Source organism: Megalobrama amblycephala, linkage group LG6, assembly GCF_018812025.1.
Source record: "Megalobrama amblycephala isolate DHTTF-2021 linkage group LG6, ASM1881202v1, whole genome shotgun sequence".
NCBI lineage: Eukaryota > Metazoa > Chordata > Actinopteri > Cypriniformes > Xenocyprididae > Megalobrama > Megalobrama amblycephala.
The window spans coordinates 30,981-55,355 of record NC_063049.1 but is presented as its reverse complement, the minus strand read 5'-3'; the positions used below and the strand labels follow the sequence as shown (position 1 = coordinate 55,355).

Here is a 24,375-nt window from a genome sequence, read left to right as displayed (position 1 = left end):
AATGCAAAGCTGGGCAGAGGGAAAGTTTCTTGTGGGTGATTCCCATGGTGCCCTGCTGTGATCTTCACCTCAAGATGTGTCGCAGGGCCGAGTTTTCTGATAACCGTGAATTTACACCTTGGTGTTTGCTGATCCATCTGTTTTCTTAAAGTCAACACAGCGAAAGAGAGTCTCTTTGAACTTTTGCTCTGTTACTACAATCAAATGCATTTGTAATTAAGCAGACATTGAGGGGCCATCTTCGATCAGCCATTTTAGTTTCCAGGTCCAACTTTATGGTTCACAAATGGTTCAGTAAGGGAATGAGTTGACTCTTTGATCTTTGGAATGTGGAGTTTGTGGTAATTTGGTGAGCTTTGTTCGGGAATAATCCTACAGGTGGGACGTCCTGTTCTGACACATGGTCACAGGAGCACATGGTGTGAGAAGAAGGCAATATTATTTGCTTTAGTAATCTTATTTAAATAAAATCTTAGTTAATAAAATGTTTCCAAATGAACCAAAAAATTATGTGGAATATTTTTTTTCATGTGCCATCAACATGTATGCAGTAGGGTTAAACTCTGAATTAATTCGAATGCTGTCACTGGCACGAGGGGCTACAAGTGAAAACAGACGCTCATTTACAGAAATAGGCTACAGAAATACAGTCATAAAGTAAAGAATATTAATTAGATAAAGAAATATGGGAAATGAAGGGGGAAATAAAGCAAATAAATATACACAGAGTGCAATTTGTGAGGGGGGGGGGGGTTTCCCCCTTCTGGTCTGTGTATCTCTGCCTCTGCTGAAAAAAATATATCCCCCCTGGGTGATGCTACTCCACAAACCACCAACAGAGCATATAAAATACCAAAAATAAAAATCTTTTTTTAAAACATTGCCAAAAAAACGCTGCGTTTATATAGAACTGTCAACAAACGGGACACTTTTCAGACGCGCATTCCGACTTCGCCTCAGCGCCAGGCACAAGTCAAACAAGCGCGGAAAAGGTGCAGGTGACAACGAGTGAGCTTCAGTTGTATGGCGGGCCGGAAGGTCCAAAAATATGGCTACCGACTTGTCGCGGGAATTCACTATACAATTGCCATAGCCACTGAATTTACCACTGACAGGCCGGCGGTGCATCTGTATACACTCTCCTCACGCAGCGAACGACTCACTTTCCTCACGCAGCTGACCACTGACTCTCCTCAGCTGGCGACTCACTTTCCTCACGCAGCGAACGACTCACTTTCCTCACGCAGTGAACGACTCACTTTCCTCACGCAGTGAACGACTCACTTTCTTCAGCTGGTGACTCACTTTCCTCACGCAGTGAACGACTCACTTTCCTCACGCAGCGAACGACTCACTTTCCGCAGCCGGCGACTCACTTTCCTCACGCAGCAATTGACTCTCCTCACGTTTCTTTTCAAATATTGTGATGGTGCAATAACTAACTACATCTAGCAAAGTTTATCATTTTTTGTGTTGTAATTGTAATTTATTCTGAAGCAATATTCCCATCAGTGTTCTGTAAACTGTTGTTAAGATGTAAACTGTAAATCATCAGATTTGTATATGCCCCCTTAAAGGGATAGGTCAATCAAAAATAAAAATTCTGTCATCCTTGCCTTACTTTCTAGTTGTTCCGAACCTGTATGAGTTTCTTTCTTCTGTTGAACTAAAAATATATTTTTGAATGTCAGTAAACAAACAGCTGACTGTAGCGAGTGACTTTCATAGTAGGAAAAAAATATATATTTTTTTTAGCCAAGGCTAGCCAAGGCTAGGGGAAAATTACCTTTTTATAAAGGTAAAAAAAAAAAAAAAAAAAAAAAAAATGCCATGACAATCAATTTCAAGGGATAGTTAAACCTAAATGATAATTCTGTCATCATTGACTTACACTCTTGTTCCAAACCTATATGAGTTTCTCTCTTCTGTTGAGCTAAAAATGATCATATTTTGAAGAATGTCAGTAACCAGACAGTTGATGGTAACCAGTGACTTCCATAGTATTTTTTTTTTTTTTCCTATAGTATACTATGAAAGTCACTCGCAGTCAGCTGTCTGTTTACTGACATTCAAAATATATTTTTAGTTCAACAGAAGAAAGAAACTCATACAGGTTCAGAACAACTAGAAAGTAAGGCAAGGATGACAGAATTTTTATTTTTGATTGACCTATCCCTTTAAGGGAGCATAAACAAATCTGATGGTTTACATCTTAACAAGTTTACAGAACACTGATGGGAATATTGCTTCAGAATAAATTACAATTACAACACAAAAAATGATAAACTTTACTAGATGTAGTTAGTTATTGCACCATCACAGTATTTGAAAAGAAACGTGAGGAGAGTCAATTAGCCTTTCGCCGAGCCCCGCCCCCCTTAGTTATTGTTGCTTTGTCCGACAAACCGTGGCGCTGTCACTCCACACTCAGTGAAAAATACATCGCGGAACAAAGAGGATACTGACCACACATCGACAGACGAGACAGAGCAGGTTACTTATGATATTAAACAAAGTCCCAGCTTTCAAACCGTGTAGTTATTAAAGAAATTCAAACAATAAAAACCGTTTTGTTGCTCTTTAATGTGTCGTGACCATGGTCGTGACAGATTGCTGTAGATCCTCAGCTCAACCGATCTCTTCCTATTAGTCCATGAACATGAGAATGAATGTTGTTTCAAACGCGGAAAGACGTCAATACACACCATTTTTCAAGTTTAACTCCACCGAGGTTAATCTTTTAACTACTGACTACTTTGTCGGACAAAATGGCGGATGCGGCGTTCTGATTGGTTAGATCGCTTGTCAATCAAACTCCCGGCGAAAGGTCAATTGCTGCGTGAGGAAAGTGAGTCGCCAGCTGAGAGTCAGTGGTCAGCTGCGTGATGAAAGTGATTCGTCCGCTGCGTGAGGAGAGTGAGTCGCCGGCTGAGGAGAGTCAGTGGTCAGCTGCGTGAGGAAAGTGAGTCGTTCGCTGCATGAGGAGAGTGTGTATACAGATCAGATGCACCGCCGGCCTATCAGTGGTAAATTCATTGGCTACTGGCAATTGTATGGTGAATTCCCGCGACAAGTCGGTAGCCATATTTTTGGACCTTCCGGCACGCCATACAGTTGAACAACAGTGAACTGCGGTCAGATGATGTTAGTAAAACTCAGAAAAATGAACATGACTGTCCAATGAGCCGTTATACTGTGCTTGTGGCGCGCACTCATGCGCAAATGCGCCGGCGCGCGCTGCATAATTACTTTATTAGCTTAAATAAAGCGCAAAAGAAACTACGAGCAATGGCCGTCGGTGTTCTGTTAAGTCATGAAATTACCAAACATGCGATTAAAGCTGCCTCAAAACTGTGCATGCATTTGTTGACATGGTTTTAATATTGTTATCCCAATTGTTGGCCGTAAAACGTCCTAAAAATGCACATATGTACACCAGGGAAATCTAAATTTTCTCGGGGGAGCATGCCCGTACCCCCCTAGTAAACTACATTTTCTGACCTCGGTAATTATGAAACCCTATTTACAGCACAGTTTATATTCTATCTAATGAAATCTGAGGTAAACGTGTATAAATAAATGGGACCAAACGCGATTGAATGTAAAGGGTTGTGTCTCGTTATTCTATTAATAACTACCGATTGATTTTGCATTTCTATCAGAAATTAAGAATTATTAGTTTGTAGTGCTGCAAATATCTAAGCTATATCTAATACTTCAAATCTCAAAGTTAAATCAGAATTTTTTTGTAAAAATGTTTCTGTAACAGCTGCCAAAAATAGTATAGCGCCACTGTGGTTTTTAAGAACAACAAAAAAAAAACTTTTCAAAACACCCCCTCCCCCCTCTGTTTTTTTTCACAAATCGCACCCTGAATATACAGATGTAACTTATAATATAAAAATATTAAATAAAAAATAAACGATAAGTGAATGGATTTAAAAGACTGTTCGTGGGATTAAAATGTACAACATTTAAACATTGATTTATAATCTTCATTCGAATGTTGTCTGCAACATCGCACGCAATATAATGCACTATAATATAATAATTTCTTAATTCCGTTCTTTTTCTTAATTAAAAATATTATTATGGTATTGTCCATTTGTGATAATTCCAGGTTGCTATAATTGCGCAGGTTGTTTACACATTTAACTTGTGGCCATGAGAAAAATATATCGTTCCCTCAACATATGATCTCGAGGCCACAACATAAGGATGTCATTACCTCGACAAAACGATCTCGTGGCCGTTCCCACGAATTAATATCTTGTGGCCACGACATATTATCACGTTCCCACAAGTTTATATGTTGTGGCCACGACAAAACTAAATTAACCGAACATGTCCCCTCCCGGTCACCGTACTAACTGTCCAATGACAGTAAGTGTTACAAGTGAGAGAGGATTGGCTCTTCAAATTGAGGCGAAAGTTGATTGGTTGCTCCCATGTGTGTACTGTCCAATGGCATTTTACCACTCGATTGACAAATGGAAAAAGAAAAGCAACTGGTAAATAGAGAAAGAAAAGCATTTGCCAAATTCTTTTTAAAAAGCAATTTAAATGCGCATTTAAAATGATTTACTAATGAACTTTTTATTGTTTTATTGATCTACATTTTAAAAAATGAATTAAATATCCCATTTCAAATTTGTCTATTTATACCGTCAAAAAAGATTTTTAAAATGTATTGTTTTATTAAACTACATTTAAAAACAGGAATTAAATAAACAACTTTAAATATGTCTTTTAATTTGCCCATGTAAAAAGTGAATCATTTATATACATTTTTATGTTTGAATTATTAAATTAATTAATTGATTCTTCTTTTTATTTTTAAGTGGCACCCCTGGTCCTCCATAGAAAACAGAAGCTCTGCAAGTTATCCAATATCTCACAAATCCTTTAGATTGGACTGATTGGACTCCCAGTTTACATAGTTTGTATTTATTCAACAATTCTCCTTGATTGTACTTTACTGTACATAAGTAACCCATAACATATTTTGGTGCCTCGTGCGAGTACCACAATACACATTTTACAATCATCACGACAATACTTGCTTTTGTCAGTGTCATTTCATCTTTAAGCTAATACTACACATGTATGGTGTGTCAATGTTGCAATGAGAACAATATTATTTTTGTAATTATCTTAAGATGGAATGCTACAATAGTATAAGAAAATGAAACTCTTAAAAGTTGTGATAATATGCAAGTAGCAACAGATCATCCGTATATTGTGACAGTGTAACAGACTATCGAAATAGAAAAAGTAGGCTGCTGACATGGTTTTATGCATCAGTTGTTGATTGATTTTGAGATATGGGCGTTGAACTCAAAAGGGGAGGCAGATGAAAGTGAGCTTGCAGGGGAGGGGTTTAAACAGACTAAATGATTGGAGTAACTTTTTTTTTAATTGAACATATGCAGGCATTAATAACAAGTATTCAGAAAATAGATAGGGTGAATCTTTATTTCATGTCGGCTCTAAAGCTCATCATAGTCTGTCAAACACAATGTTATTTCATTTTGGATTTTCCAGTTGGCCAAATCAGGACCATGACTGCATCCGAAAACCTAGGCAGCTGACTTGTTGCCTCGCTGCCCTGTCAAGCAATGACTTAGGCAGCGTTGGTACCTCACGAACCTGATTTCGGACAGACTTAAAGGGTTAGTTCACCCAAAAATGACAATTCTGTCATTTATTACTTACCCTCATGCCATTCCACACCTTCATTAATCTTCGGAACATAAATTAAGATATTTTAGTTGAAATTCGATGGCTCCGTGAGGCCTGCATAGGGAGCCAATTTCAAAACACTGCTTCATGAAGCATCGGAGCATTATGAATCAGTGTATCGAATCATGATTCAGATTGCGTGTCAAACTGCCAGTGGCTCAAATCACGTGACTTTTACGCTCCGAACAGCAGATTCGATACACTGATTCATTGTGCTCCGATGCTTCCTGAAGCATTGTTTTGAAATCGGCCATCACTTTATAAGTCATTATTTTGTTTTTTTTGGTGCACCAAAAATATTCTCGTTGCTTTATAATATTAATATTGAGCCACTGTACTCACATGAACTGATTTAAATATGTTTTTAGTACCTTTATGGATCTTGAGAGAGGAAATGTCATTGCTCCATATGAAGGCCTCACGGAGCCATCGGATTTCAACAAAAATATCTTAATTTGTGTTCCGAAGATTAACAAAGGTCTTACGGGTGTGGAATGGCATGAGGGTAAGTAATAAATGACAGAATTTTCATTTTTGGGTGAACTAACCCTTTAATGAAGGCAGCATAACAATTTAATGATAGATAAAACAGAGCGCTTTGGTGACAACACATTGAATATTTAATTACTACAATACTAACTTCTCGCTAGAAATGTCATCAAAAGTGGGGAAAGTTGGACAAAATGTACACTTTACACACAAACTGACCACCAACCTCAAATTTCAGACACCATCTTTATTTTTTAGCTCAACATAGAACACGCAGGATTGTGGAATATCAAAGGCAGCGAAGGATACATCTATGCTGCCTTCAAAAATCGATCAGATGAAGGAATCTCAGGAGACAGGATGTGGCATGATCATTGGATTCAGATGTGCCTTGTTACCTTCCTACCTTGTTATCCTGCCTGTAGAGGCATTTTTCAGTTTTCGGATGCAGCCCATGTGTTAGTCTGTACATAACAAGACTTAATGCAGAAGAATGGGACTGCTGTTTATGGGTGAGACATGAGCAGAACAGATTAAATTATATGATACAGTTACAGGTGATTATAATTCTCAACAGTTCGGTGCATCAGAGTTTTTCCTAATTTATGTGGCCATGCGATGCAAGCATACAAGACTAATAATGATGATACGCCAAACTTTCTCTTCTCACAAAAAAAAATTATTATATATATATATATATATATATATATATAGTATATTATGGGTTATTATTATTGATTTGTATGCTCTGTTGTTCTATGGATTTTGTAATTTGTAAACAGTGATGAAGCCAAAAAGTGTCCTGTTATGCGTCACATACAATAACATTACTTGATCATGATAAGACAATAATAATTTAACATACTTAGTTTGCACCTGGCTTGTTCCACAAATAAGGGACAATGTTTCATTTACACTGACTATCAAAAAATACATACAGTATATTCACTGAAAGAAAAGAGTAAGGATATAAATTAAAATGATAAAGGCAGACCAATTGCTCATGTTAATTTATTAGTAGTAAATTAATCTTAATTTTTTTACAAATCCACAAGTCCTACCTTGACTTGATAACAAGGCACAAGAACTATTTCGATCTCACTGATTCATTCGCTAATGGCAGTGACTTGAAGATTTTTACATCCTTTGGATTCACTTGTACAATGGGACCAGAAAAAAAAAGATTTCAATAAAATGAATGGACACTAAATTGCCATAACTAAAGTCATCTAGCAGATTAAAAAGAAAGTTTAAAAAATATTTTGAGATATATTCTTGTTTGAGGTTCTATGGACATTTTTCTGTGTTAAAGAGTCATTTCTTAATACAGATGATGAAATTCTTTTATGTCTTTTAATCAAAGCATGTGTATTTATATATATATATATATATATATATATATATATATATATATATATATATATATATATATATATATGAAAAAAACCCTCTGTGTGTATATGTGCGTGAATGCATTAATAAAAAGAGTTACTTCATAAATCATCTCCTCCATTCTGGATGTATTTTACGTTATTTTCCACAATACATTATCCTACATTTAGGTCTAAGGTATGTATTTTTTTTAAAACAAATCAACAGTTTTTCACTATACCATCATATTGATACTAGCCTCTGTTTAAGACACTTCCTGGAATGTTCTGGAATTCATTGTTCACTGATTGTCCTCTCTCACATTATATCACTTTAAGGTGTGGTCTATCTAATGTACACGCACATACACACTCACACTCACACACACACACACACACACACACACACACACACACACACACACACACACACACACACACACACACACACACACAAACCTCTCTCCTTGAAACTGAAAGCCCACATTAATGTCGAAGGGCTACATGTTTAAGACTCCACAGAAATCTAGTCAAAGATCCCTCACTTAGAGAAAGGCAACAGTTCAAATATCCCAATATAGAAAAATATATATAGATATAAAAACACATGGCAACAATAGAGAATGATAAAGCAACCATTTCTGAAAGTGCACATCAAATAAGATCATTGTCACTGACACCTCTCTTCAGAATGCTCTCTTCATATCCACAGACTCCTTCCACAGGTCGGCTGAAGAGAGAAGCTAGAGTGAAAGGCGGTGTAGAGAGACATCTTACAGTGAGATTTTTCATTTTCACTCAGGTCTTTCATTTACTTCCACTGTAGTTTGAAAAGGGCTCACACACAAGTGACAGTGTTCAACATCTGAAGACTGACAGTAAAATGCAGTGTTTACCCGCTGTACGGCTGGTGCCATGACACTCTCAGGAATTTCAGAGCAAAGACGCCAATTTTTTTTTATTCTGGTAGATGATAAAAAAAGTACCATTTCAGGTGATGGTGCAAATTAAAGATATTACTGTACAATCCTGTCCCTGACTTTTACAGGGTTTTTACAGTTACTGTGGGTCGGAGGAGCAGATCAGACGAACGGGGCTCCAAAGCACTTGAGGCACCACTGTACACTGTTGCTAGGTGGTCTGTCAATGGGGGATAGGACTTTAAGTTGTTCTGCGCTGAGCTCATTGTATGCAAGACGGTATTCACGATTAAATGCTTCTGTGAGGGAAAAACAAAGTAAAAAAAAATATTTAAGAAGTGAATATCTCAAGGATATGATTCAAGGATAAGAGTTCTATAGGAAAAAATAATTTGCATAAATTAAAACTAGTCCAACAAATAATATAATGAGATATAAATATGTACTACATATGTATTAAATATGTAAAAAAAAAAAAAAATCACATTACATTAACGAGAATTTACGTCATAAAAACAAATTCTGTTTCAATGCAAAAAAAAAAAAACTGCATCTTAATGGTCCTAAACATACGCTTCATGCAAATACAACTTTTAACTTTTTTTTTTACATGTTCTTTACAGGTTTTGTGAGATTCACCCTATAAGCACTTATTAAATTAATGTAATGACTGTAGTGAAATCACTTTCATGTGAAATTGAAGAACTGCATTCACTTACCTATATCAATGTTCTCCCTTCCTAAAGCAACAAGTGACAGAAACAAAATTTCCCTATAGATACTCCTGGACATGAAAAGAAGAGTTCATTAGAGCGCAAGATATTATTAGACTCGTATATGACAAAATGAGTGTGAATGAGCTAGACCTTGGTGATCACAAACAACAGGGTTATTATTAAGCTGCATATTAATCTTCATAAGTTTGTGAAAACTCTTGGGATAGTTTTAGCATATTATTGGATATGATTAGATCTTGGTGTACTAGATCTATTACGAAAGATGCTGTTATTGCTGCTGCAGAAGAGCGATTATCTTAGAAATGCGTAAGATTCTAGCTCTGTGACTACTGTTACAACGAAATGATGGCAGTCCTTGAAGTGTGCTTACTTTTTATTGTACAGTGCTAGCCCGTTTTGATTATGTATTCTTCATTATATCAAATCACATCTCTCTCTCTCTCTCATATATATATATATATATATATATATATATATATATATATATATATATATATATATATATATATCTCCAAAAAATTTTTTGTCTTGCATTACGTAGTGAAATTGGACAAGCTCAGTGCCAATTCATTTTCTGATAATTATTTTTTTGTGAATTGGAATGTTTGCAAAGGATGTGGGTGACTGGAGAACACGAAAGATACACTTGATGCATCCTTCAAAATAAGCCAAATGAAGGATGCGAAAAGAAGGCTGCCTTCAAATTGAGACCTTCGATGGAGCTTGATGACGGAGCCTTCCAATTGCGAAGCTTCTATATTTGAGGTCTTGGAGTCTTGAAATGGGCTAAAATGTGCAGTGCACATAATGTGTAATAACCCAAAATACGTGCTAGCACTGTATACAGTAAAACGTAAGCACAGTTTCATATTCTTAACATTTATTATATCGTTTGATTTCATTCTAAAGATCAAACGCATAAATACAAGACATTTTTTATGTATCCTATTAATTAACATTAAGAATTATTATTTCAAAAGTAGTAGTAATCAACAATTATGTGTCATAATACTGTTTTTTAATTTTATAATTTATATACCTCCTGTAGGCTATTACAATTATGCAAAACTGTGTAATGTAATGCCACCTTTAAGCAACTTTAAAAAGTATGTGTAAATAAACGTCATGTCACATTTGCAGTATAAAGATGACTTTACACTGCAAATAAACTGGTTAAATTTAAGTATTACATACACAACAACACAGATACATTTAATAGGGAAGTCATATAAATTGCCATTATAAAAGGTAAAAATGCCTCTGGAAATGAATTTAATGCAGGACCAGTTCACATCAAACACCAAATAAGACTAATGAAATGTTAAGCAAGCAAACTCATTGGCTGCAGAAGCAACAGAGGTCAGTCAGCCTTGTGCCATGTAGTAAACAATGTGATTGTGTGTAAATTGTGTGTAAATAACCTATCAGTCTGCACCATCTATAGTTTTATGTCTGAACTAGTCATATATACAAGATATAAAATGCATGTCCAACCTCTGGCGTTTAACTTCCGGGTGTTTCTTGATCTCCCTAAGAAGCATGTTGATGGGGCCGTAAACATCGTTCGTCTGAATGCTGCGTACAATGCTGTTCAGTAGAGTTCGAGTCTCCTGGTGGTCAGTGGGGGCTAGAGTTCCCTTCCTTTGCACTGCATGACAAAGACACTCACATTCAGTGTCATACATGAAGTAGCCTAATGGCAGTCCATTCATTAGGGTTTTTCTACACTATTTATCAAGTTTATTTAGATGTGCACATTCTCGTTTGTTGTTTCTAAAAGCCATGACAATGAACATTAATGTGTTGATGCTAATACTGAACAAATAAATCTTCTTAAAGCACCCCTGCTGTACTCACAGAAGGTCCTCCAGAGCTGATAGAGGGGCTCGGTGGGCTCCTGATGTAAGTTGACATTGTCCCACAGCAACTGCACAAACACCTGCTTACTGTCCTGAGACAGAGATGTCTGTGGCAGCTACAGGAAGAAAACAGAGAGGGGAGCATTACCATGCAGTTCAGTTCATCAAGTAAGTACTGGGCTGAAATACACAAAATGACTCAATAAATATTAGGTATATTTTCATAAAGAGCTGAATGAAAAAGACATGATGGCTCATTCTGGGTCCATGTAATGCCTCACAAATCAGTTTTTAGACCATACAGTGCAAATGCAAACATAAAGAAATTAAACTATGTGTTCATTTTACTTTTTTCCCCTGATTACTTCATCAATGGTTAATTGCCATTTTCTCTCCTTTTTTCAATTTTACTTTTGCTAAATTGTGACTTAAGTCACAGTCATTAACTCTGTTTATTACAATAGTGGTTCGCCGGTCATATGCTGCAAGACTAGTTAAGAGTAGCAGATTCATGATTTGTTTCGGTTAATTATCCAAAATCATTTGGGTGCATCAGGTATGCAACAATATAAAGTAATAACGAATAAGTAAATAAGTAAATAAATTGAAAAAAGGAGTGAAAATGACAATTATTCATTTATGAAGTAACCATAATTTTTAAAAATTATTATTGCATTTGCACTGTATGGTCTGAACTGAATTGTAAAGCATTACACAGACCATTCTGAAGCAGTCAGTAAGAAGACGGCAATGTGAATGAAGGTCAAGTACCTGTACTCCATTGTTGCAGTGTTCAGAGGTAAGGATGAGTCCAGGTAGAATGCTGGGCAGATCTAAACGGCGGAAATACCACACCAGGTTCCAGAAGATAATGGGGTGCTGACTGAGGAACTTATGGGTATAGATTACCTGAGAGATAATGGAAATGGATGAATCAAAGAAAATACATAAAGCCAAGCACATTACAAGACAACAGGCTGTTGTCCTGTGCACATTTGAAGACTTGCTTTCTTGCTTTCTGTCTTGTTGGTACACACTTAACACAACTAGAGGCTTACAGAGGGTTCACAGTGTAAGTTTGCTATGATCTGGAGCTCTTTGCCACAGACTTAAAATGAGAAAGGGAAACATTTTATGAATGTGTTTACTGAACCATCAAAAGGTTATTGTAAATTCATGCTTGAATACCTGATCCCCCTCATTCTCTAACAGCGACTCCAACTCTTTGCGCAGGACCAGTGGACTGAGATACGGCACAGAAACTGGTTTTGGGTTGGGCCACTTTTGACCCAAAGTGTCCTGGAACAACAAAATAAACAATTAATCAAACAACTATGAGCAATAAGCATGATTCTTGAAAAATGAAGTATGATTAACTGGAAGATGCTCACTTACCGCCACCTCTTGTAGGCTGTTGGGCAGGCTTGTGGTGGATATGCCATGATTGGGTCTTTGGATCAAGTCCAGACTCTGCATTGGGCCTCCCACACTGTTGCTCCGGGTTAAAGTGTTGCGTTTCTCAGCTTGTCTCTCCATGAGACCCAGGGGGTCTGAATGTACTGGCTCTGGTACAAGGCTAGAGTGCAAAGTCATAATTCATAATGTGATCTGATTTATGACAAAAACATCATCAGCATTCCCATCTGACCTAATCAGTAGAAAATAAATTCTAAATTCCAGCAACAAAACATTTAAGTTGTGGTTAAACAACACATTAATATGTCCAAACTATAAAGTTTACTTCTGTGTTTCTCTGTAATGCCGAGCTTAGTGTGAGTTTACAAGCACTCATGTTCATCAATCAACCAGAATTAATACAATCCGATTTCAGAGTCTGAAAGTTTTGTTCCTATGAACCCTATGCGTTGCTTGTTACTTTTTTACATGTGCATTACACGTCTTCTGAACAAAACTTCAGCACATGAGCAGTGCCCAGTTGCCAAGCTTAGAACCAGAGAAAGTCACTGGAGCTTCCGTGAGAATAATAGCCATTTTTGCCTTTATGACATATCTAAAAAGAAAGCTGACATACTTGTAAAAAGAGGTGTCAGAAGTTTTTTTTTTTTTTTTTTAGCAAATATTTAGTAAACATTCAGTCAGACTTAAGCATATGCATGTTTGTATTAAGAAAAAAGTATGTAAATATACACATCATGACACTGCACATATGTGCAAGGTATTTTTTAATCCGATTTAAAAAATAGTCAGACTTTAGCATTTGGATGCTTAATTTTTTCCTGTTGATTGAATTATTTCAGGTCTACACCACCCATTTTAATCTGATCAAAATTTCTTTAAGATTTATTTGGGTGCATGTAAACGTAGCTACTATGACTGGTGTTTGGCACAGACTCTTATCTTCTGGTTTCAAAATCAAGCTTTCAATATTTACTCATGGACCAACAAACACAAATTAGGTAAGGTTCATGTTACATTTCAGGATTGTGTTTACATACATCTTTGGGGTTCCACTTTGAGCAACAGGCATTTCAACAGGACCCTTGCTGTCCTCCGGAGATTCTGGAAAGCTCATGAGTTCTGGAGGCTCACTAGAACAGCCCGCTTTCACTTCTGAGGAGCCAGAGGTGGCCGGTTGTGTGCTGGAGCTATGGATACTGTCTCCTGATGTGCTTGTCAAGTAGAAGCTGTAAACCAAAAATACACAGCGGTTAATATTACTTTCTATTAATCAAAATTGCACAGATGTTTATCTGTTACTAAGCACAACTAATAAAGGGATAGTTCACCCAAAAAATTTGTCATCATTTACTCAGCCTCATGTTTTTCCAAACCTGTATGAGTTTCTTTCTTCTGTTGAACACAAAAGAAGATATTTTGAAGAATGCTGGTAACCAGACAGTTGACGGTAGCCACTGACTTGCATAGTAGGAAAAAAAAAAACTATGGAAGTCAATAGCTACCGTCAACTCTCTGATCAACTGTCCAACATTATTCAAAATATCTTCTTTTGTGTTCAACAGAAGAAAGAAACTCATACAGGTTTGGAAAAACATGAGTGTGAGTAAATGATGACAAAATTTTATTTTTTCTCCTGTTTTCTAACTGTGAAACTTACATTTAAAAACACGAATTGATCACAAAGTCCAGTAAAATGTTTTGTATTTGTGGTGCAAAACACTGAACATATACAGTGAGACATGACTCAATGGTCTAAAAAATTATATAAACTAGGGTTGAGCTATCCTTTTGCCCACTGAACATTATCAGCTGAAAAATGTTATAGATTTTTTTGCAAAAGAGTAAACATGTCGAAAATATACATCATTACTGTGGTATCAAAGTATGTTTACATTTCCCAGTTGTGAATGCATAATGTGTGTTGTGATAAAAATATTAAAAATACTTTTAAAAATATGGTAACATTTTACTTAAAAGCCTTTATGTATAATGCATTATAAAGGTATTCATAATGTACGTTAAATGCATTATATCTTTTCATAAATAAATGTACCCAAGGTTAAAACACATTCTAATTGAAATTGGTGGATTGTCGTGTTTAAATACATTATACTTTTTTTAAAGGTGAGTTTAATGAAAAGATAAGTATTATAATGTATTATAACTGTGGTTGCAATTATTCATGACATGAGATCATACAATGTATTATAAAATGCATAACAATGCATAATTAATGCATTAAAAAAAAAAAAAAAAAAAAAATATATATATATATATATATATATATATATATATATATATATATATATATATATATATATATATATATAATTTTTTTTTTGTGATTTTAAAAAATGTTTGTGCTGTATAGTTCAGCATCAAACTGACCTAAATCTTTAATAACTCACCCTGATGTAGCGCGCAAGTCATGGAACTCAACATGGAGCAGAGGGAGAAATGAGATTTGACAAAAAGGACAGGTGCAGTTGAGATTGGAGTCGTCAGCTGTCCAGCCCGCCATAATCTCCTCATCATACACCAGAGCCTCACAAGACCGACACTGAGAGCAGCTGGACATTAGAACCTGTCAAAAAGAAACATGAAGTACATTCTGAAGCTCTACTGGGTGGTTGTTCTGCTCGGCTTTTAAACAGACTACATTTGGTCCAAAATGCGGCAGCTAGAGTTCTTACTAGAACCAGAAAGTATGACCATATTAGCCCAGTTCTGTCACATTGGCTCCCTTATTAAACATCGTATAGATTTTAAAATCTTGCTACTTACTTATAAAGCTCTAAATGGTTTAGCTCCCCAATATCTAAGCGAGCTCTTGGTGCATTATAGTCCTTCACGTCTATTGCGATCTCAGAATTCAGGCCAGTTGATAATACCCAGAATATCAAAATCAACTGAAGGCGGCAGATCCTTTTCCTATTTAGCACCTAAACTCTGGAACAATCTTCCTAGCATTGTTCGGGAAGCAGACACACTCTGTCAGTTTAAATCTAGACTAAAACACATCTCTTTGGTCTTGCATACACATAACACATTATCAATACATTAAAATTTTTCAAATCCGTTAAAGGATTGTTACGCTGCAATAATTAGGTCGGCCGGAACCGAGAACATTTCCTATAACACTAGATATACCTGTACATCAGAATAAGAATGGCATCTACGCTAATATCAGTCTCTCTGCTTATCCTGAGGTTTGCCAGGTGCTGGATCCAGGCCGTATCCAGATCAGATGGAGAACCTGTGTCTGGACCTGACTACAACGTAGCCCAGGAGACAATGGGCCTACAGATCCAGTTCTGGCTGCATCTATAATTCAGATTTTTAATCTCCGTATCCGCTTACATATATTTATATATAATCTATTTTTAATCTCTATAATAAAAATTTATAATTCAGATTTTGATCTCCATATCCATTTACATATATTATATATATCTTCCAAGGGGTTTTTTCCCTCCTAGGACTTTTTTCCCCAGTGTTAGCATGCTGGGTTTTTCTCCTAGGGTTTTTTTTCCACCCCTGGGAGTCAGCCGACATTGGCTTAATGTAGCACCATCTTGTATATGTTACATATTACCACGCTTGCTTGTACAGCTTATTTTTAACCACTTCTCTTTTTTCTCTGCTTCTAATATGTAAAGCTGCTTTGAAACAATTACCAATTGTAAAAAGCGCTATATAAATAAATTTGACTTGACTTGACTTGACTTGATGTTGTATTTGAGTATCAGCAGAGGGCGCTGCTCTCACCTCTAAAGCACAATTCTGGTAAATGCTGGAGGTGCTGGCATGATGAGAGGAACTATTTTCAGACCTCTCTGAGTCTGCACCTCTCACTGAGCGACCTGGAGTCAAAGCTGTAAAGAACAAATGCAAAGAGAGAAATGCGTTTCAAATAGAACAACAGGGTCTACTGACTATTAACCTTACAATAACATAACATGGTCTTTAAATTAAAAATAAATCTTCCTCATGCTGATGCATGTATTTTAGAGAGGGCATACAGCATGATGTATGTGTACTGTGTATGAGCCTTACGTGTCGACAGCTGTGCGCGGCCGGTATCGCTGCTATCACTGCTGCCACCCAGGCTGGTATTGCTGTGCGTGAGCCCATTTGAGGCCAGGCTGGGCATCAGGCCTCTGGGTAAAGTGTTCTCTGCTGCTCCCTCTGCAGATATCAACTGCTCTTCTAGCCTTGCTGGGAAACTGTCTCGGGGCTGTGAGGTATCCTCCTGAATCACAGACATCCAAAATATAGTACAGACTAAACACGTCGAACATTTACAATAAGGAAACACTGGAAAGCTTAAGAGTTTAGCTTTGGTACTAAACACATACACACAAGGAAGTTTTGATACTGATAACTGATGTTAAATCCACATATATTGTTTATGAGAGAGTAGTATTTTAGTCCTCTAAAATAAACTGGGGTCCAGGCCCCTGAGGGCAAGAGGATTTCTAGAATGTTTAAAAAAAAAAAAAAATTGGAGAAAGTACAATGACAATATATAAGCCACTTATTTAATTTAGGTTAAAAAAACACATCTTTACAATATAATTTTTTTTTTATTTTTGTCACCGTACAAATTGGTCTTTAAACATGAACATATATGGTCCTGTTGAATGCTTGATTCTGATTGGTTGACAAATGTTTTAAGGTTTAATTATTTTCAAGTAAACACAAAGCTAAAGTAGTTCCAGGCAGGTCTTGACCGCATTACAGTTCCATATCACTTCGCCAAATGATTTCAGTTATTTCAAAGGTCCTTACAGCCTACAACAACTTCAAAAGAACAAAAATTCACAAAGACACTGACCAAACAAATTAGCCAGAGTGTACTTTGCTAACTAGGAGGTAATTCACACACACTTAAGCAATCTATCAATCTGTCTCCAAAAACTGCATTATTCTGCATATCAATGGCTCAGGCCTCCGCTACAAATGACGTATTGGAATTAGCAAAAGAGGCTTGGGATGAGATGCGTAAAACATTTGCCCTACATACAAGAGCATTTTATGGACACAAATCTGACAAATGCCTTGAAATAAAACATTTAAACAATGTCTTGTGGTCTGGTAACCACATTATAAGCTGAATAATTGACTTTGGGCCATTGAAATATTAGAAAAATAATGCACACCTGAGATGGTAATGCGGTCATGACGCTAAGCGGTGTGGTCGTTACACACCACACCGCTTAGCGTCATGACCGCATTACCATCTCAGGTGTGCATTATTTTTCTAATATTCAATGGCCCGTTGTCAGTTATTTCCTTATATACAGTGCACAGCATAAATGAGTACACCCCCTCTGAACAAATACAAAAGATGTATTTTCTTTATGATCACTAATACAATTCATGCAAAGATGGCAAAACTAAAATGTATTAAACATATACATAATATATACATAATAAAAACTGAGAAATGCAGAAATGAGTACATCCTAGATTTAATTTAACAAATGTATAATATTCTAGCACTTAGTATGCCCTCCATAATTTTGAATATACTGCTCTGACCCTTCTTGGCACGGAGTGTACAAGTTCATAACAAATTGTCACATCTGTCCTGTTTAACTCCTGGTTGATGAGCTCCTTAAATGCCCTGATCTTTAATGGGGAGTGTTGCTCAACTTGTCTCTACAGAAACCCCCACAGGTGCTAAAGAGTGTTAAGACTGAGTGCAATACATGTCCACAGAAGGTTTCTGACATTGGGAGAATGCATATCCTCATTGCCATGTTGAAAAAATGCCCAACAATGCAGGGAATGAGCAAAGGGTAACATCTACTGTTTAAAGTTTGTGTATTAAATTACACAGTGGTGTGGGAATTCAGGACAGCATTGATAAAGCACAACTCCCTCACACCTTCAGCACTCATAAATCCATATATAAGAGCTTTACTACCACTGAACTTTACTGTGGGAACAAGGCACTTCTCACTGTACTCCTCCTCTAGCAACACTATAACATTTTGGATGCTGTTAGATCCAAAATGAATGATTTGGTCTCATGAGACCAGAGTATTGATTCCCAGAATCTATATTTTGTAAATATGGGGTTTGGAAATGGCTTTATTGTGCTTTGGCTACAGTATGTAGTTCCAGTGAGAACAACAACCATGCACGTCATTTCTTCAGGCTGCATCTTACTCTGTGAGATAAACAGTCACTCTTTTTATAGCTTTTGCTGGCTCCGAGACACTCACTTGGTATTTCTCCTGCTCTTTGTCTAGCAAAAAAAAAAAAAAATCCCTCATCACTAAATGAATACGAAATGAAGGCCTGATTATTTCAGGGGCCTTGTCACAAGTCCATTGTTTTTGAATTTTCACACTTAAAACAATGATTTGGTAATTCTCTTGTACCACCGTCCTCTTTTGTGCTAAGAAATAAGTCTCCTGACAGTTCTCTCCCAAGTGGTTCCATTGTTGTCAGCATTAAGTCTGAGAATGATTCAGTGGGCTATATAACACTTTTAACTGTAAAGAAATTCTCTTTAAATGTTTTAGTTAAACATACTTACCTGTTGATCAAACATTGCCTTAAACTTACACCAGAAAATTTTTATTTTGTTTTATTTAGTAACTTTTAGGAGGGTGTACTCATTTTTGCTACACAACATTTTGTCACCTTGATAAGAAAATTTTATTTTCCTGAACAATTTTGACATGCTTCTTTGGTAATTGATTAAGCAGACTTGCTGGAACATTATATCTCTAAAGAACCCTAACATGTCTTCTAAGTAATTGAGTAATTGCTGACTTTCAAAAGTTTCAGAGGGGGTGTACTCATTTATGCTGTGCACTGTATATAGATGCCTTTATATTCTGGAAAGAGGGTCCCTCACAAGAGGATTGTCATATTTCATGGGTGCTACATTTAAGGGGTCATGAATTAAGAAATCAAATTTTCACCTGATCTTTTCAAAAATAAATGGGTCACTGTATAATAAAAACATACTGTAAGTTTCACCTTAAACCTTAAAACTTGCTTGTTAATTCAAAAACATCTTTTATTGAACCCAAGCAACAAAAATTACTCATTCTTCTGCTTCTTGGCTTTTATTACGTAAAAAAAAAAATTGAGTGTTTAAATCAGAGGGTTAAAATCACAGTATAAATTGGTTTTGAGGGAAAAATTCTGCTAACATGGAGTGCACCTCAGGAAACAAAATAAAAATAAAATTCGCGACCCTGTAATAGCGACTGCCCTCAACAAACAGCAGGAAGGTAGGAATGTTGTTTTGACATTTGTTGTTTTAACCTTCTGTCTATCCCTGGCTTTCATTTAAAACATCAAAGAACACCATATATGTTAACCAGTCACAATCAAGAATTCAACAACAGTATAAGAATGTTACTGAAACATTGAAGAGGTACTTTGCTGACCTATTTCTTTCTAAGATAAGTTTCCCTCTCTAATGTAGTTGGTATAATTTTGATCTGTCTACATCATGATCTCTGATCAAGAAAACCTCCATTTTCTAACAAAATTTTTTCTTTTGGTCTCTCACCTCATCATCTGAGTAGGAGTAAGCTGAGGCCACTGCATCCCACATCTTACTGGCCACATTGGCTGCCTGCTTCATACCTGACTTAAGCATATCTACTTTTGGCCCCAACAGGAGAGAGTCCATCTTGATGCCTGATATGGAGTTGATAACGGATCCCAGTGAGCTGCTCTGTGATGACTTTACAAGCGCAGTCAGTGATGATGACCTTTGACCTGCAGAGCCTGGGGTCTTAGGGGATTTGAATGCAAATGTCTTAGAGCGTGTGACGGCAGGGCTACGTTTCGCTGTTTCCGTTGAACTAGCCACTTTGACTGGGCCAATCGGAAGGCTCGATCTTCTTTCCAAAGACTGCATAACTGCAGGAGAGTCTGGACAGTTAATTGATTCATGGTTTAATCCCTGTTGCAACTCCATGCTGGGAGAGCTACCACTTAGGGGTCTACCACTCATGTACATCTCAATCTCATCTGCAAGATTCCTTGACACCACAGGTGGAAAGGGCCGTGTGGACTCCTGGCTCTGAATGGAGGTTGCATCCTCAGATTCGGAGGCAAGGAGTGAGAGAGGATCTGCCCCCACCTTTACATCTTCCCTCTCCACAGCTTTAGAAGAGGAGGAACCAGTGCTTATGGTCCGCCCAACTCCTTCACTCCCCTGGGATGTTGCTGCATCTACGGAATCTTGCTGCTCTCTACTTTTCTCCACTTTCTCTTCTGCAGAACTGAATGCTTTGTGCTCCTTCTTCAGCTTATCTTCATGTTCCTCTTCCTGGAGGGCAGGGCTCAGTGTAGCCTCCATCTTAAACTCTTTAAAGGGAGCGATGGTTGCAAAAGGAGGAGGGGTCAGGCTGCCAGAGAACACGGCTGCGAGGATCTTTGCATCAGCGCCCATGTGATCAGCGCTGAGCTCCAGACTGCCCTTCTTTTGTAGCATGCCGGCTTTGGTCTCTGCACTGAAACTGCAGCTGCGCTCCATGAAGGCTTTTACCCTCTGCTGCTGTCCAGACTGCGAGACATGTAAATCTGGGATTGCAGAATCATCCTCCACAGGCAGGGTGACATCTTCACTCTTTTTACGTGGCATGAAGAGCTTACCTGTACAAACACCTATTGGAGACATGGAAGACAACAAAAGCAATGGTACTTATTTCATGAAGCCCTAAATAAATGCTAGATTTTGCTTGTCTAGAAAGAAATACCAGTGCTTGGCAAGGCAAAAGTTTTGCATAAATTTAATGCTGCATCAAAGGCCCTGTTTACACCTGGTATTAAGAAGTGCTTTTGCCAATCTGATCACAAGTAGATGACGCTAAATACAGGTATAAACAGGGTCTAAAACTTTCTGAGCTTCTCCACTTTTGACCACATCCAGAGGTAGTCAAAAAACGCTTTTGACCGGATTGCTTTCATAGTGTAGATGCTCATGTGGTTGAATTTGTTTGAACAGCCTACTCTCCACCTACTGACCTAATGTGTAAACATTTTGGGAAGTGCGCTAGCCAAACAGGATTTAAACTTTGTCAGCTGAAGACCCAAGTTTGGTTTGAAGACGAAAAACGTACTAAGCACAATGTTCTCTTACCATTCCCGATTTCTAACATACGCTCACCTCGTTCAGGGTGGTTTTTAGGTGGTTTAGTTCTTGTTATCAGAGCAGGAAAAAAGCCGCTGCTCTCCATGTGTTTTTCCGTCGTCTCTATGTGCATTCATATGTAAATTGTGCAAGCTTATTTTGAACATTAGATTGAAAAATCTAAAAAAAGAAAAAAACATACATTTATCCACCCATAGACCCTCCCCTCAAAGAAATCAGGACAGAAATGGTCGAAAGTGTACAAAAAAAAAAAAAAAAAAGATTAAAATACCAGGGGTAAATAGGTGTCTGCCTCATCTACTTGTGATCCGATCAAACAAAATGCTTAAAATCTTAAATACCAGGTGTAAACAGGGCCAAAGAACAACCTAGTCATTAATAATCATATCAGTATACATTTCCAGTGACTGACCAGTTTCTTCCCTGCCTGTAGAGCTGTCAAAGTGGACAGGGATCTCAGTGGACAGTTTAACAATGCTGGCTACAAAAGGTGCCATCTCAGCAGGGCTAGGGGGCTCCGTCACAGCTACAACACTGTCTACAGAACTAGCAATATCATCCCCTTTAAAGAGACAAAAAGAGGAATCTATCTCAGAGAAATTATACTGATGGCAATGTACATTATAATGGACAATCTAAGGTTGTAAAAGGAACTACATTAATGCATGTGATTAAAGCAATATTAAACAACAATAATAAAATATCACCTACAAAACACATTGGTGTCATTTGTATAAACAAGAGTGAAAATTGTATTATAGTAATTCTGTGGAAAGTAATTTTTTTTTTAAAAATGAAATATTAGGTCCATAAAGTGTGGGACAATTTTATTATTTAATTATTGCAAATTTGCATGAACTTCAGTGTACTTCAGTGTACTTCCTGTGCATTTTAATTAGCTATATAAAGTACAACAAATCAGTTCAGTACCATTTTGGGTCCTGGTTGCTTTGCTGTTGCTGGTGTGGCTGGTAGACAGAGGAGCAGAGGTTACAGGTCCATCTGCAAGGTCCTGGGGCAGCTCGTCCTTAGATCCATAACCCTGATCAGACTGACCGGCTTATGAAATTATAAACACAAAACATACTCAATCAACAATACAAAACATGGAAATGTAAATAAAATTATATTTAATTTCACGCAAAATACATTTGAATCACACAAGGCTACAGTACCTGTATTATAGTGACTGTTAAAAGCATCCTCACCTATAAGGCTGTGGGAGAAGAGTATGTGTTCCTCTACAATAGGTTCATTTGAGCTGTCTACACTGCCATGACTCAGTCTGTCTCCATCAGCACCTGCTGCTGTACCTGCTGAAAGCTCTGTATGAAAATACACACCATTTCACAGTCATTTCATAATGATAAAGCATGACAAGAAGAATAAAGAGAAGAAATGAAAAAAAAAAAAAAATAGTAACAATACACTAAAACGAAACCATCAAAACCAATAAACAAAGAACAACAACCTTGGATGGGATCAAAATATTCAAAAACGACAAAAAGTTAACCAGCCAAACTATTAAAAAAAATTAAGGAGTGAAAAAAAGAAGAAAATTTAATAAAAGTGTGCTCAAAAACGTCCTCCCCATATCTCACTCAGCTTTTTCATTAAGGCAGTGGCGTAGCCAGAATTTCATTTTTGGGGGGGCCCATCTAAAAATGAGGGGGCCGCTATATATATATATATATATATAAAAAACACTAATAATGACTACAATGACACTAATAATGACTACAATGACACTAATAATTCTTAATTTCTAAAAGAAATGCAAAATCAATTGGTAGTTATTAATAGAATAACGAGACACAAACCTTTACATTCAATCGCGTTTAGTCCCATTTATTTTTGATCACAGTGCATACTACATATACAAACTTTTACTCTCAAAGTGCGCACATTTGTAGAAATACACGTTTACCTCAGATTTCATTAGATAGAATTTATAGAACATGTACGCAGTCTAACGTTTCATAATTACAGAAGTCATAAAATGTAGTTTGCTAGGGGGGTACGGGAGCATGCTCCCCCGAGAAAATTTAGATTTCCTTGGTGTACATGTGTGCATTAAGACATTAAGACCAACAAATTGGATAACAATAGCTTTAAAACCATGTCAACAAATACATGCATGCATAGTTTTGAGGCAGCTTTAATCGCATGTTTGGCAATTTCATTTTCAAACGACGGTTATTGCTCGTAGTTTCTTTTGCGCTTTATTTAAGCTGTAATAAAGTAATTATGCAGCGCGCGCCGGCGCATTTGCGCCAAGCGGCAACCTCCCCCATTCTCTCGTGAAGCCAATACGGAAGTGACTTAAACTGCGATTCATCGACTGGCCACTAGGGACAGGCTCCAAAACAGAGCAGAATCTCATTGAGTCCCATGTTAAATTGGCCAAGTTTACAGCAGAAAAAAACACGTTTTCTTCAGTTTTGATTGTGTAATTTGCTTTTTGAATCGTGGAAAAACCGTTATTTCTATTCTAAAAAAAAATACAGATTATCCAGACTCGTAACCATTTGATACACTCATGCTGATATTGTACTATTTGATGATCAGTATGTGGTTCGCTAAATATAGCCTAATTCAATAAGCATTTAGGCTACAATAAGCACTTAACTTTAATTAAATATATTAAATAGATAATAAAAATATCTAGATAGCTGGCTGACTAAAGTAGGCTAAGTTTGAAAATGA

General features: G+C 36.9%; 1 protein-coding gene across 2 annotated transcripts in view; it reads right to left on the bottom strand.

Annotated features, from left to right (window-relative positions):
- Positions 1-6,463: 6,463 nt before the first annotated feature.
- Positions 6,464-24,375, bottom strand: part of dennd4c (DENN/MADD domain containing 4C) — a 43,257-nt gene continuing 25,345 nt past the window's right edge. The window contains exons 5-19 of one of the 2 annotated variants that reach the window (XM_048192428.1): positions 22,878-22,994; positions 22,600-22,728; positions 22,082-22,231; positions 20,077-21,182; positions 16,593-16,788; positions 16,305-16,411; positions 14,945-15,120; positions 13,574-13,762; positions 12,513-12,693; positions 12,306-12,416; positions 11,889-12,026; positions 11,116-11,233; positions 10,753-10,906; positions 9,241-9,305; positions 6,464-8,820 (exon numbers count right to left, since the gene is read on the bottom strand). In XM_048192428.1, the coding sequence (XP_048048385.1) occupies positions 8,684-8,820; positions 9,241-9,305; positions 10,753-10,906; positions 11,116-11,233; positions 11,889-12,026; positions 12,306-12,416; positions 12,513-12,693; positions 13,574-13,762; positions 14,945-15,120; positions 16,305-16,411; positions 16,593-16,788; positions 20,077-21,182; positions 22,082-22,231; positions 22,600-22,728; positions 22,878-22,994 (3,074 nt within the window). In that variant the 3' untranslated portion in view covers positions 6,464-8,683. The remainder of the gene's footprint in view (positions 8,821-9,240; positions 9,306-10,752; positions 10,907-11,115; positions 11,234-11,888; positions 12,027-12,305; positions 12,417-12,512; positions 12,694-13,573; positions 13,763-14,944; positions 15,121-16,304; positions 16,412-16,592; positions 16,789-20,076; positions 21,183-22,081; positions 22,232-22,599; positions 22,729-22,877; positions 22,995-24,375) is intronic. The other variant, XM_048192429.1, reaches the window with a different exon arrangement.